The sequence below is a fragment of the Pollachius pollachius genome (assembly GCF_949987615.1).
Source record: "Pollachius pollachius genome assembly, chromosome: 13".
Lineage (NCBI taxonomy): Eukaryota > Metazoa > Chordata > Actinopteri > Gadiformes > Gadidae > Pollachius > Pollachius pollachius.
Window position 1 is genome coordinate 15509318 of NC_136946.1, and position 15000 is coordinate 15524317.

A 15000-nucleotide genomic window follows, 5' to 3' on the forward strand; every position below is an offset into this window, starting at 1 on the left:
GGGGTACCCATGTAAGAGGGAGTGACCACAGTGGAGAGTTTAGGATTGGCGGGAGAGGCCAAGTTAACTGCAATACACTATGGGAGAAGTCGACATGTCTGCAAGTCTGCAAGCATGGCTGCAAGAAGGTTACAGGATTCTACATAACAAAGAAGTCAGTCGATTGGCCTGGCCTTAGTGTCAGAATAATAATATAATGATATTATAATAGTGGCTCCAGTGGGAATGTAAATGTGAACTTTCTTAACCTCTCTCAGTTAGAGGAAGAGATGTATCTTAAGATACAGGGAGAATGTATACAGTTCATTTTAATGTGAATAGTAATTATATAAACAAGGTTAATATAATTTGTATATGATTGTATATTACAGTTATGATTGATAATACAATAATTATTAATGTTATATAGCTCATAGTTTACGTTGTATAGCTTATAGTGAACACTAATAGTGACACTGTAGCTAATTGTGAATTGTATAGTGCATGCTATGGCTAATTAAAACTTAATAATGAATGCTGAATGCTGAATCTTATGATCACTTGTTGATTTCTGTTTTCCGGATAAACCCCTGGTTAAAGAGCTTTGCCATGTCATTGATTTGTTTTGTCTGCAACACATTAATCAGCCTGCCCATATACTTGGTCACACCCTTGATTTTATTCTATCATATGGGTTTTCTGTTGACAATGTGTTTATTGAGGATGCGTCCATCTCTGACCATAGACCCATTGTGTTTAATGTAAACCTACCAAAGCCTCTGTCTGTAGCTAAGTCCCCAGGTCGCTTTTCTCGTTACATTAACTCTCCCACTGCTAGTCACCTCTCTGAATGTTTCCTGAGTAATGATGTGGCTAGCTCCATTTCTATTGCAAATGAGCTTCCTGGCAGCATTGATGACCTAGTGTCTCTATTTAACTCATCTTGTTCTAACATTTTAGATACCATTGCCTCCCCTTAAACTCAGACATCCCAAACCTAAGTCACAACCCTGGCTTGATGACACAACCCGCTCTCTCAGGCAGGCTTGTCGACGAGCTGAGCGGAAATGGAACAAGGATAGACTTACCATCTCTCTTGATATTTTCAGAAATTCATTAGCAGCCTTCCACACAGCGGCTAAGAAAGCCAGAGCCAAACATTTCTCAGATATTATTAACAAACACTCCCAAAGAGCGAAAATCCTTTTTAGTACCATCAACTAAATTATTAACCCCGAAGTCTCCCCAGAGGTCGAATCATCCACAGGCATTTGTGAAAGTTTTTTAAGGTTTTTCATTGATAAAATAGAAAACATAAAACTGTCTTTTACCCCCTCTGCTTCCGGCACTTGACCGTGTCCCCTAGCTGTTAAAGCTATATTTGATAATTTGTCAACAGTGACCCTTGATGATCTGAGAGATATTCTCAAGCACTTGAAACCCTCTACAACCCCCAAAGACGCTATCCCCTCTCAGAACATCAAAGACGCCATTGAAACCATCGGTCCAAGCATTCTGATCATTATAAACACATGCCTTGTCTCTGGCACGTTTCCCTCATGTTTCAAGCACGCGGTTGCTTAAAAAATGTAACCTGGATGTTAATTGCCCAAATAAATACCGTCCCATATCGAAACTACCATTCATTTCAAAAATTCTGGAGAAAGCAGTCCTCTCTCATGTATCACCATTTCTCAACTCTGCCAATGTCTTGGAGCCCTTTCAGGCTGGCGTTAAGGCACGCCACAGCACTGAAACGGCTTTGCTGAAAGTGTCTAATGACTTACTCCTCACGCTAGACACGGGTGAGAACGCCATCTTAGTCTTATTAGACCTCAGTGCTGCCTTCGGTACAGTAGACCCCCCCACTCTTCAAGCCCGTCTCCATCAGTGGGTTGGTATTAGGGGCTCATCTCTGCAGTGGTTCTCCTCCTACCGCTGCCTTCAGACGCTCCTAGAGTGTCTCAAGGAGATACATGACTGGACGGGGGATCATTTCCTCCAACTTAACAATAGCAAAACAGAAGTTGCCATCTTTAGCCCCTCCAAATTCAAAAAACCCATCTTCACTGACCTAGGTAGTCTAACCCCATTCATAAAACCAGGCGTGTGCCGTCCATATGGGCAGGTGGGGCAGCGCACTTCATTTTTAATAATGTGATTGTCGCATTAACTATCTGTAGTTTCTGTAGGCTTTCCAGCTATTTTTGGTCTGTTGACATCAAATTTTGGATGGCGGTGGCGATTCTACTTGAGTTTAACGTGTCATGCAATGTTGGGGCAGGGCAGCTCAGCGACCGCGTCCCTCCGTATGTTTCTCGCATAACCCTGCAGGCTGCAATAAGAACTGCAATCCGCGCTATAAGACGCCCATGTGGTCGTAAAGTAGTCTGCCCCATGGTCATATTCTAGGACTGTTGTTGTTTTAACTCAAATTATTCCGCCAGTATCTTTCGTCTTTCGGCAGACATGGCGAGTGGTGATGCACCTTTGATTAACACTGCTGAGTCTCTGTTAAAAAACCCATTTGATAGGTTAAAATTTGAAGATAAATTAGCCATCAAACAACTTGGACCAGACGAACCGGATATTCGCATTAACCAACAAATGAAGGATAGAGGGAAAACTGAACTTTCTCCCGAGCATGGTATGAGAAGAAAAAATGGCTATGTGGTTGCTCAAAAAGAAACAGTTTTTTGTTGTAAGAAAATGTAATTGAATACCTGATTTAATACCTGATTCAAACAGAGCTGTTATTGAGAAATACCTGATTTCAACAGAATTGTTATTGAGAAATTTGCACACATGAGATCGTCGGGCCAAGTTCCTGTATAAATGATCGATGGTCTGATAGCTTGATTGATTGATTCATAAGCTATGTTCGTTTGTTTGATGTTGCCAAATGCATTCTGTATAGGCCTGTCTATAGTAGCCTATCTACGTTTTATTTCTACTTTTCTTTAATGTATTTGCAATGCACCTGCTAAGCCTATGTTGTCTATTGACAGAAATAAGACATTCGGGTGGAATTGTTAAGGCAGTAGCCTTAGCCTACTATTTTTTTTTTAGGTATTTGGTATTTGTATGTTCTTCAGCTGATTGTTAAAATAAAATATGGAGGAATAACTTCCCTATAATGTCGAATTTGTCCTTTGAAATGTTTGACTTTGAAGACCTAGTTGGTGTTTCCGTTGCACATGGGCTATTCTAATTAGCCCAACATCATATGACGAGTGTTGCGGATGGCACTTCAAAAGCGCACAGTTACATTAGGCTATTAGTTTATTCTTAATTCTTACCCACAATTAGTTTAGTTAACATGTTTTAATGTAGCTCAAAATATACATGTTAAAAAAATATATAAATTGTGCGTGTGGTCATACACCAGTAGTTTCCGCCCCACCGAAATGAAGGGGCACCGCACGCTACTGCATAAAACCATCTTCTAGAAATCTGGGCGTCATTTTTGATTCGGAGATATGCTTCAATAAGCAAATCTCCTCCGTCGGGAAGAACAGCTTCTACCAGCTCAGAACCATCTCTAAAATGAAGCACTCCCTATCATACCACAATCTGGAAATAGTTATCCATGCTTTCATAACATCATGGCTGGATTACTGTGACTCCCTCTACCTCGGTCTCCCTCAGTCCCTCATATCACGCCTCCGAACAGTTCAAAATGCAGCAGCAAGACTGTCGACTGGGTCAACAAAGTGGGAGCATATCACACCCGTTCTTGTGTCCCTCCACTGGCTGCCAGTACAACAAAAGATCATTTTTAAGACCGTTCTTATGGTGTTCAAAGCCCTCAATGGTCAGGCCCCATCTTATATATCAGACCTTTTACCCCCCCCCACTCAGCCCCTAGGTCCCTAAGATCCTCTAATAAGGGTCTTCTCCACATCCCCCGCTCCAGACTCAAACAGAACGGTGACCGGGCCTTCGCAGTAGCCGCTCCGGGCCACCCGACATACGTGATGTCCCCTCCATTTATGCCTTTAAATCAAGGCTCAAAACCCATCTGTACAACCTTGCTTACCCTCCCCATTAGCAATCTGACCTCTGCACTACTGCCTTTCTTTGTGTGTGGATGTCCGGGTTTCATGTCCTTTATTTTTATTTTATTCTAAAGTTGTTGTTGTTATTTTGCCTTAATGTTTGCCTACTGAATGCACTATGTACAGCACTTTGGTCAGTGCAAACTGTTATAAATGTGCTTTTATAAATACATTTTCATTTCTAATTTTACTAAAGGTGAATGCTCCAGTGAATGGGTCCATGCTCACCTGTACCGCTGGTGAGAGGGCCGTTTTGAGAGGTGCTGTTAGCCGGGTCCGTGGCGGGACTGTCTACGGACTGGGTGAACGTCTCTCTCTCTGACACCTGCACAACGTTAGACAGGACCAGGGTTAGCTCTAGCACTGCGGGGTGAAAACGTAAATGGGAACATGGATAGCGTTAAAAGATGAACTTAAAACATGGTTTCAGTGTTTGCTGGGTTCTGGGGAAATAAGCTTTTCATTTAGTTTGAGATTTTGTTCAATGGTCCTGGTCCTATGGTTGGCAATAGGACCTATACAACTTTCAACAGCAATGGCACACTTATGCGCATCTATAATTGGCCTAATAACATCTTCACAAAATTAGCCAACACCGTTGTTTGTGAATTAGAAGTGAAGCATCCTGACGTGAAATAAATACAATCCGTAATATCATGTAAATTAGCTACGATTTCTCATTATTAATGCATACAAAGGATTTGCATAATGGGGTCACAGGATTGCAATCTAATCAGTGGTTGATAAAGCAAACCCAACTAAACGGATTGAGGAGTTGAATGAGATGACACAGCTGTACATCATTATCTTAATTAAACTGACGCACTGCAATGGATCAGTGTGACTGTGATAGAGAGACTCAGACAGGAAAGAATGAAAGAAAAACAGGAAGTTGAAATAGTAGAGGGTTCTAATCTATAGGTTTTAGTTTTTACTACTTATTTATTTGACTATTGTTTTTCGGACGTAATCCAAGCTAAAATCTTAATATTGACCTTTAAAGGAAATCCAAGCTAAATGATTTAATGAGTGAAGAAGACAACTAGAAAAATATTGATAGGCTGCTTGAGAGCTCAAATAATAAGAATTGGGCAAATGTAAAGGCAATCATTAGCATGATTCTGAAAACCCAAACTAAAGCATTGCTTTAATCTCGACGACCACTTGTCACGTAGAATCCCAAGGTTTGAAAAACATAAGTAAAAAAGTTTTTTTTCTGTCTTTTTTTTTTGTCATTTTATGTCTATCTTTCAGAATGATGGAGTGATATAGAATAAAAAACATACAGCCCAGCAACGCCCCCTAGTGGCCACCTACTAGTATAGCTATAGCTGGTGTATCAAATCTATTGTTTAAGAAGTACAAATACATACTTATATAGATAATATAAATATGGAATTATTAAAATATGACTGTATATGACAAACAAGATGGGATTTGAAAAACATTGCATTGCTTGTCACGTTTCATCTTCCGCCATTGTAGAAAAGTAAATTAATATTAAGGGTATGTGTCCGGCTAATGGGATATAATTTTTTTTCGTTGTTCATTAATTAAGATAAGATCCACTTCTATGAATAGAACCTTTTCACAGAGACCTCATTGTTCAACAAACACAACAGGTGTCCCTCATAACCAGGGTGCGATTTGCCGGTGGGGATGGTGGGGATTATCCCCCCCTCTGGTTTACATGTCCTACCCTCTGCTGAATTATTTTTATCCTCGGTGGGGATAAAAATTATCCCCCCCACCCAAAGTATTTTCACCATTACATCGTAATAATTAACAACCAAAATACACAGGGTCCGTCTTCATTTTGAAACATTTTAAAATGTTTCTCAAAATTATCCCCCCCTCTGGTTTTTTCACAAATCGCACCCTGCTCATAACGCTAATTATGGCTCCTCTCATGTACCGGGGCCCGTAACCCATGGTGATATCTTCAACAGAAGAGTCCTCTCCTGGTGCAACTACCAGTATGAAGAGACAACATCCGTAATTACGGTTATGAGTGACACCTGTATTTAGCCTACGATGATGCGTCTGTGAAAAGAGTCTATCTTAATGTGGCGTCGCACCGGGACGGCAATTAGCAAACGGTGGCTAACCTGTTAGCCCCTGACAGTTTGGCACATCTGACTGAATCCAGCTGTGGTTAAACAATTTGAACACTCCGCGACGGTACTGCCACGGATTGCACAGGTCGATCAGAAGTCAGTGGTACCTGAGGAAGCATGCAGGCCCACACACAGGTGCCTGTGAGTGTGTGTGTGTGCGTGCGTGCGTGGGTGTGTGTGTGTGTCTGTGTGTGTGTGTGTGACCAAAATATAATTCAGCACTGTCATTTAGTCATTAGCCAGGCATTAGTCACAGTTAAGTGGTGCTTGAGGCGAGTCCTAAAGCAGTGACCTCATGGTGGAAGCCACCTTTCTAATGGTATTGACATCTTAAGAGGACATAGGTGAAACCATCCAGAAGGAGCTGACACCGATGAGGGCTAGGGGTCTACTGAATCCACAGGAAGTGGGTTTTTACTTTAACTAACTTCTAATTTTTTTCTGCAGCTGAAACGCAAATTTAAAAGGAACTGAAATTCAAGATGGTGAAGTGGAACAAGTGTCTCCCAACCACATCCGGTGATAATAGAAATATACCAGCTCAGCTGGATCCTGTCAGTCGGAATGGAGTTTTGCATGCATGCGTGTGCGCGTGCACATGTGTGTGTGTGTGTGTGTGTGTGTGGAGTACATGTCATTTTCCCATATAAGGAGATTCATATTTATATTCTTTTGTGCTATTTGGTTGGACATAATAGTGACTAAAATTATATTTATTTTGATGTAATGAGCTGGTTCGAGTTTGACAGGGTACTAGGAGTGATATATGTGTGTGTGTGTGTGTGTCTGTGTGTGTCATTTAGGCACGCCTCCAAGAATAATACATTACAAGAATAATTAATTTTCCTTTAGTAGCAATTACACTCCCTGTTTACTACAATGACATCCAAACACTACAGCACATTTGTTATCTGTCTGTGTGTGTGTGTGGGGGGGGGGAGAATATAAAAGCCTGATTCAAATACATTCGAAGGATTCTCTTCATTCTCTTCAGTGGCGACAAACAGCCATTACCCAGAGTGTCTCAACTTACACACAGGGACACACACAAGGACACATTTACTTTGACACAATCACACACACAGACACATACACTTTCACACACGCACACACACACACACACACACACACACTCACCGTTTGCATCAGTGTATTAGAACTGCTACTGACAGCGAAACGATGATAGTAGATTTGATGCTAGAGTATTCTGCATGTTGCCATACTTACTCCATTGATGAGGTTCACATTGTCCACTCCAGCATGTCCATTGGCTGTTTTCTTTTGCCTGGGAGGAAGGGGGGGGAAGGGTGAGTGTAGGATGTTACTATGTTGTCATGATGTATGACTGAAACACTAAGTCTCCAGTGGGCCGTTTGGTCCATATTCTGACGAGGCAGGATAGTGTAGAGGCCAAAAAACTATCGGATTATTCTGCACTTGTTGTGAGTGTGTACTTAGTGTGTGTGAGACAGTGCGCTTCTATTTAAACTTGCAGGTTCTGTATGTGAGATTGCACGCACATGTTTGTGTGTGTGTGCGTGCATTGCGCGTGTGCGTGGGCGAGTGTGAGCGCATAGCCATGCCTACGAATGTGTGTATCTGCGTGCATGCTGACACTCCTGCACGACGTGCACGTGGGGGTCCGTGTGTGTGTCACCCACCCCTGGCAGCTGGCACACAGCAGCAGCAGCAGCAGGGAGAGGAGCACCAGGCCGGTCAGGGTGGTCAGGGCCCCCACCAGACCCAGCTCCCCACCTCCTCCGCCCAGCCAGGCGGCCGCCCCGGCCCCGGAGCCCAGCACGCCGGCCTCCGGACCCCACCACGACACACCGCTCAGCACCGGAGCCATGACTCATCACACACTGGGGCTGATCATGGAGAACAGGTGCTGGTCTCTGGCAGGCTGCGGAGCGAGGGAGGGAGGGAGGGAGTGGGGGGGAGGGGGGCAGGGGGGAAGAGAGGGGAGAAATGGAGGGAGGCAGAGAGGGAGGGAGAGGCATGGAGGAGAGAGAGGAGGGGGGAGGGCGGGGGGGAGATGGGAGAAGGATGGAGGAAGGCAGAGAGAGACAGTCAGAAGGAGAGAAGAAAGAAAAGAATGAACAAATAAAATCCCATAAGACTTATGGGATTTTATTTTTATTTTTATATGTACTCATGGCATAAGTACATATACAAAATATGCATCACATTACAGTCATGTATGAAGTGAGCATTCAGGACATGTATATCACTCTAAATGAAATCATGTGACCTCTAAAGGTAATGTAAGCAGTAAGAAAGAAAAAAGAGTATTCTGCACCATGCCCGGTAAAGTGCATGTCTGAGAATTATGGCATTATTTGAGCAGTTAGGCAGAAATAGATCCAGCGTTTTATGGATCTGTTTCCATCTTTCTATAACTTAATACAATCTCTGTGAAAAACAAACATCTCAGCTCTAATCCCTACTGCCTCCTGAAACAATGATGGCAAGTTTCAGATGTCTTCAGCTACATACAGATTAATGGATAGGTTGAAGGGCACAGTCAAGTGAATTTTTGTAAATGAGACATTTAATATTCGATGGGATTTGGATTTTCTTGAATTTCTTAAATATAATCACATAATTCTAATGTAAACATTTCCATGCACTCTCATTTTGCCACATTATCCTGCATTACCAATACCAAATCATTGCGGCAAAAGTGATTGATTCAACATTGCCTCGACAACCCATACTTAAAAAGGCGACGGTCCGATATCGCCCGAAAGAGTGACAGCCCTTGCATTACCAAACACGGCCAGCAGGTGTCAGCTAAGAGCAGAGTTAAACCGCAGCGCACTGCAGAGAGAGCGACCGGATCCAGTCTGCTGCAGTGGGGGCTCGCGCCACCGCATCCACAACTGGTGTCTGTTCCCTGCGCATGCCAATACTAAGTAAGCACCTCACGTCTTCCTCTTATAACCAAAGTTTGGTTACATGAAGCCTTCTCCATGTTATCTGACTGTTACGGAGTCTAGAGGGTTAGGCCACTCTGGACTGTCTGCCTTCGACCTGTCTTCTGAACCCACTCACCCCTGCATAACTTGAGAATATAAATATAGGCAACAACCGCAAAATGAAGAGAGACGGAGCAAACAGGGGAGAGAGGGAGAGAGAGAGAGAGAGAGAGAGAGAGAGAGAGAGAGACAGAGAGACAGAGAGAGAGGCAGAGACAGAGAGAGAGAGAGAGAGAGAGAGAGAAAGAGAGACAGAGAGAGAGAGAGAGAGAGAGAGAGAGAGACAGAGACAGAGACAGACAGAGAGAGAGAGAGAGACAGAGACAGAGAGCGAGTCAGAGAGAGAGACAGAGCCAGACACAGAGAGAGAGTCAGAGAGAGAGAGAGAGAGTGTTTGTGTGTTGCAGTAGATGCGACAGGGACGGAGACACTGCAGGGGTGGTGGCTGATAGAAGGAACTAGAACAAAGCTTAAATAGAAAAAGAGAAATGCACGAACAAAAGGATGAAGAGGAACTGAACCAGAGACTGTGTGTGTGTGTGTGTGCGTGTACGTGTGCGTGTATGTGGGGAAGTCAGCAATGAGCAGGGAAATTGACTGACAGACTCAAAAGGCGAAGCGTCAGGGAAAAGCTCAGTGTCACTCCACTTGTCAACCTGTCGGATTTGCTATCCATCTCCCGCTAAGCCCGCCCCTCCACCAGTCAATCAATCAGCTAACAGGACTTATAGGAAAATAAGTTTCTCTCTTAAGTAAAATATCCTCTTCTTGAATCCCAAAAAGTCTTTGTTTGAGCGTGTGTGTCTGTGTGTGTGTGTGTGTATGTGTGGCATGGCCCTTTGTCACTTTGCAACCTAAGCTATATTGCAATACATTGCAACGCTACACTACCAAGGCATGGAACGTGGGAACCCAGGGATGAGCTCGTTTAGCGTAGCTGCGAAGACAACATGGTCCCAGCGGTGGAGCAATCCATTAGCTCCAAACACAGACGGCTCTCCTGCGCATTCGGATTCCCCCATATGTCCCGCTATATATGTGTGTGATTAACGCACACTAGCGAGACGAGTCATGGTCATTAATCAGAGAGGTGGGGAGCTGGGAGGGGGGGTAAGCAAACGAGCCAATCAGAGCCCTACCTTGACACCTGGAATGATGAGTCAGTCCCTGGACCAAGCCTGGAGAGGGAGAGAGAAAGAGAGGGAGAGGGAGAGGGAGAGGGAGAGGGAGAGAGAGAGAGGGAGGGAGAGAGAGAGGGAGAGGGAGAGGGAGAGAGAGAGAGGGAGAGAGAGAGAGAATGTTCAATATTTCTGCAAAGTACAGAGTAAAGGTGGGATTAGTAATTGCGACTGCACATCACAGATGATACTGTAGCTAAAGGCAGCTGTGCTCCTGTGAACAAGGGGAATAAGGAACTGAGAATGTGCAACCCGAGCAAAGATCAGCGATGAAGAATGGCTTGTCCTGTACACCTGCGAGTACTGAATCATACCGGAAATAGCATACACAGCTATACAGCCGAAACACACACACACACACACACAAAACACAAACAGTGAGAGGGAGAGATCTTGTTATCGTATTTGTGTTGAATTTCCATTTTATGGCCCACGAGTAAAATATGTTCATGTTATCAGACAATGAAAGTGTAAGTTTATAATGCTGCCAATAAAGTGCTTTGAATTTAATTTAATGGAGGGACAGGGAGCGAAGCACTGCGCCTGTGTGTGAGCGTTGTTATTATGGGAGACACAGTTGAACATGCAGAACATGAACATGTCGTATTTCATTGAACCGATGTAGCCCAGAGGTCGTGGTGATCAGGTGACATCATCTGTGTGTGTGTGTGTGAGTGTGTGTGTGTGTGTGTGTGTAGGGGGGAGGGGGGGGGGGTCATGTGACCTGAGGAATGCACTGGTATGGATCATCCTTGTGTCAGTGTGAGAGAACAATGATGTGAGTGTGTCAGGTGACCATGACGCAAACAACAGTCATGTGTGTGCGTGTTTGTGTGTTTGCGTGCATGTGCGTACACAAGTCACTTATAATTCAGTTGTCTGCAATTAAAACACACCCACACAAACAAACACTCACACGCACACCTGTTCCTTGAAAAAATAAAACACCAACCATCTTTCGAACAAAATAAAAATTCAAACCGGCATCGCCAACCACTGGTCCGAGTGCGCCGGTGGCCCCTCAGGTAACTACGACCGGTTCACCTTCAGCCTCACCGATCGCCCAGACAGCCCAAGACGGACCAGGTGTGTCACGTACCTCGCTGGAACATGTGCCAGCCCCTCTTCTCCCCCCCCCCCACGGTTGGCACTAAAACCAGAATAATTACCGTCTGCCATCGGCACCGTGTCTCCATGGCAACGGCGCTCTCTACCCATCAGTGCTATTTATGGGTGAGGGCGGACACGGAGGGAAAAAAAAAAAAGAACGAAATCCCAGGGAAGTGCGGTGAAGGCCGAGCTACACAGGTGGTGTGTGCGTTGTGGAGTTTTGCTCGAGGAGTGAACAACAGTGAAACAGTAGATGAACGTGAGCGCATAGCGATCAGTCAATACGTAGGCAGAATAGCTCCCTGGCTAGGGTGGCGGTCCCCCGGCCAGCACAAACCGGGTTTTGAACCCCCCAATGGCCACAGCCGACACACCCATATGTGCCGACCTGCCATATGTGGAGGTGTGTGTGGATGATGACTGGTTTGATTGGGATCTGGGGCTGGGTGAGGCTGTGTTAAACCAGCCATCTCCACACACACTCAGGGAGAGCTCTCCTGCAGGGCAACGTGGAGCACCAGGTCATGTATCATCGTCAAACCTTTACAATAAACCGGTCAAAAGCCACCTAGGTGGTGGGTGGCACCCAGCAGTGTTGCGTGTGGCATTGGCTTTGCTACACCCTAATCTCTGCCTGCTATTCCTGAATGACATGTATTGGAGTTCACTGGAAGTCACTGAGTCAGACAACTAGATAACTAAATGTCAGCTGAATGACTGAATAGTAGTAGATGATTGCATATGCATTTTTGTTTCTGAATAATGGGAAAAAATGTATTTCACTCAATTTGATTCAAATACAATTGGTCACCAATCAAATGTTAAATTGCCATTCCCAAATTCCTGCAATAAGTGAGGTGAATTTTTAAAGTTTAAACGCACACTCCATCCCGCTGGTGTCTCCTTGCTCTCTCTACAGTGTTCACTCGAAGAGAACTGAGGACATGTGAGGGAAGGAATGTGGCTTGGACTGCGTTTCATGCCATCAAAAACTCTGGAAACTGGAAAATCCTTTCTTGTAAAAAAAAATGTTTTGGGAGTAAAAACGCCGGAATTTCAAACACTACTCTGATCCTTACCAGCTAGGGATGTTTGAGGCATACGTGTGTGTGTGTGTATGTTTGTGTGTGTTTATGGGGACTCAGAAGGGTGCCTGCCATGGGGAGAATATGGAGCCAGACCGCCAAAGAGCTGCAGAACAAATCAAATCTGTTCTTTATCTGGAAACACACAGGCCGCACCTAATGCTGTCACAAACACAGAAGGCATTGTGTGTGTGTGTGTGTGTGTGTGTGTGTGTGTGTGTGTGTGTGTGTGTGTGTGTGTGTTTGTCATCTGTCGCGTGTCTGTATTGTTGGGGGCATTGTATGAATGAACTGCTGTTGATGACCACCAGGCAGACAGACATAAAAGAACAGAGTGAGATACAAAGGTGGACGAGAGTGAGGTTTTCCTGCTTTCACACGTCCACAGTCTGAGCTCCTCTGGCTCAGGCAGGCGTATGGACGCCTATGCATGTGGGACCCGTGCACCAGAGACAGATGACATGGCAGAGGACCCCTTTAATAAGAGAGGTCTAAGCAACAAATGCATCTGAAGGCCGGTGAGAAGGCATTGAAAAGGACACCCTTTAGGAGGAGGGGGAGGCCTTCAAGTATCAATGGTGGCTATGCTGAGGAAGAACTACCTGAAGGAGGACAGAGAGCTAGAGCTGAAGAAAGAGGCTTTTCCCGTGGAGGGGGAGCACTTCAGGCTAGCGATGGAAGCAGAGTTCTTAGCACCGAATGCAAAGGAAAGCATTCATCTTGTACGATGACATGATTTCAAGGGAACCTTAGAAAACTACAAGCTTACTCAAAGCTACAAACATCCCCATGCTGATACAGATACTACACACACACAAACACATGGGTGCAACCAACCATAACACACGGATTAACAAATGAACAACCATGCAGATACACAGAAACACACACACACACACACACACACACACACACACACACACACACACGCATACAAACACAACACACAGTAAACATGTGAAATCTAATTTGAAGAAGCCTACAGAGCCAGTTTGGGAGCCTGTAACGAGCCCACGCCCCCCTCTGACATCTCTGCTCCATGCACTCAGCAGGCCCTGTCCTGCTATGACAGCTGGACGTAGCTAACCCGCTAGCCCACACAGCTAACCGGCTAGCTCATAGAGCCAACCCATAAGCCTGCACAGCTAGCTGGTTAGCCCATAGAGATAACCCGCTGGCCCATGGTGAGAGTGGGGTAGCCTTCCTTTGTTGTAACCCTGAAGCATCACCATGGCGACCTAAAGGCAGGGCCACAGAGATATATCATAAGCCACGCCCCTCAAGCCCAGGGGCCACACACACACACACGCACACACACACACACACACACACACACACACACACACACACACACACACACACACAGACACACACACACACACACACACAAACACCCATGCGTGAATGCACACATCCCCCCCCATACACACACACACACACAAACACAGATGGATAAATGCACACAGACACACACACACACAAACACACACACTACTCAGACCACATGTCACACCAAATGGTTATGCGACTGGTGGTGCTGTGGCAAATGGGGGATGGGTCAGAGGGAGAGAGAGAGAGAAGGAGGGAGTGGAAGATGTAGAGAGGAAGAGAAAGACTGTAAAACCCAACATGAATGAGGAAGAGAAAGAAAAACCTGCACAGGGAAGCAGTCAAGTTCACCACAGAATAACAGGTGGAATAATCAGGAAGAACGTCACGCTCTCAAACACACACACACACAACTATCCCAAGGGTGTGCTAATGGAATACTGGAGGTCCCTTGAGGCTGCATTTACATCAGGGCCTCCACACACACACACACACACACACACACACACACAACCACACACACACACACACACACACACACGCACACTCACACACACACACACACACACACACACACACACACACACACACACACACACACACACACACACACAGTGATTGGTAAATGATATGCAGCAAAACCTCTGTCAAGCTACCAGCTGAACCACGCAGGGTTTTGTGTGTGTTTGTGTGCGTGTGCCTGCGTGTGTGTGTGCACGCATGCGTGTGTGGTCCTTTGAGACGCTTCATCCTGACAGCTGTAAATGAGGTGCATCAGATGAGCTGGAATGGCATGATTTCTCCTCTTCACTCCTCACGCGTCGTCATCCCCCTATTCCAGCCACCCTGGTAATCCAGTTAGCTTGGCAGCTCTTCAACATGCGGGCCAGTGAATAATACTGTGTTCCCCCCCGCCACTGCCTCAATCACGCTGATCTGCAGCCTCATACGATGGATGAAGGGCATTTACCTTCACACCCACAGCCACGGGCTTGTGTGTTATTATGTATAGGGGCTCAACGGTGTGTATGTTTTTTTCTGTGTGTGTGCGGTGTGTATGTGTGTGTTTGAAGGTCTGCCTTTCAAGTTTGCTGTGTTTGCTGATGTGTAGAAGGCGCAACCAAACTAACATATGGACACACGCACTCAAGCACACACAGGTGCAC

General features: G+C 45.2%; 1 protein-coding gene across 1 annotated transcript in view; it reads right to left on the reverse strand.

The window, feature by feature from the left end:
* Positions 1 to 15000, reverse strand: part of pag1 (phosphoprotein membrane anchor with glycosphingolipid microdomains 1) — a 50665-nt gene that overhangs the window by 9930 nt on the left and 25735 nt on the right. The window contains exons 3-6 of the mRNA XM_079749740.1: positions 10272 to 10310; positions 7816 to 8057; positions 7382 to 7439; positions 4266 to 4362 (exon numbers count right to left, since the gene is read on the reverse strand). Of these exons, the coding sequence (XP_079605866.1) occupies positions 4266 to 4362; positions 7382 to 7439; positions 7816 to 8003 (343 nt within the window). The 5' untranslated portion in view covers positions 8004 to 8057; positions 10272 to 10310. The remainder of the gene's footprint in view (positions 1 to 4265; positions 4363 to 7381; positions 7440 to 7815; positions 8058 to 10271; positions 10311 to 15000) is intronic.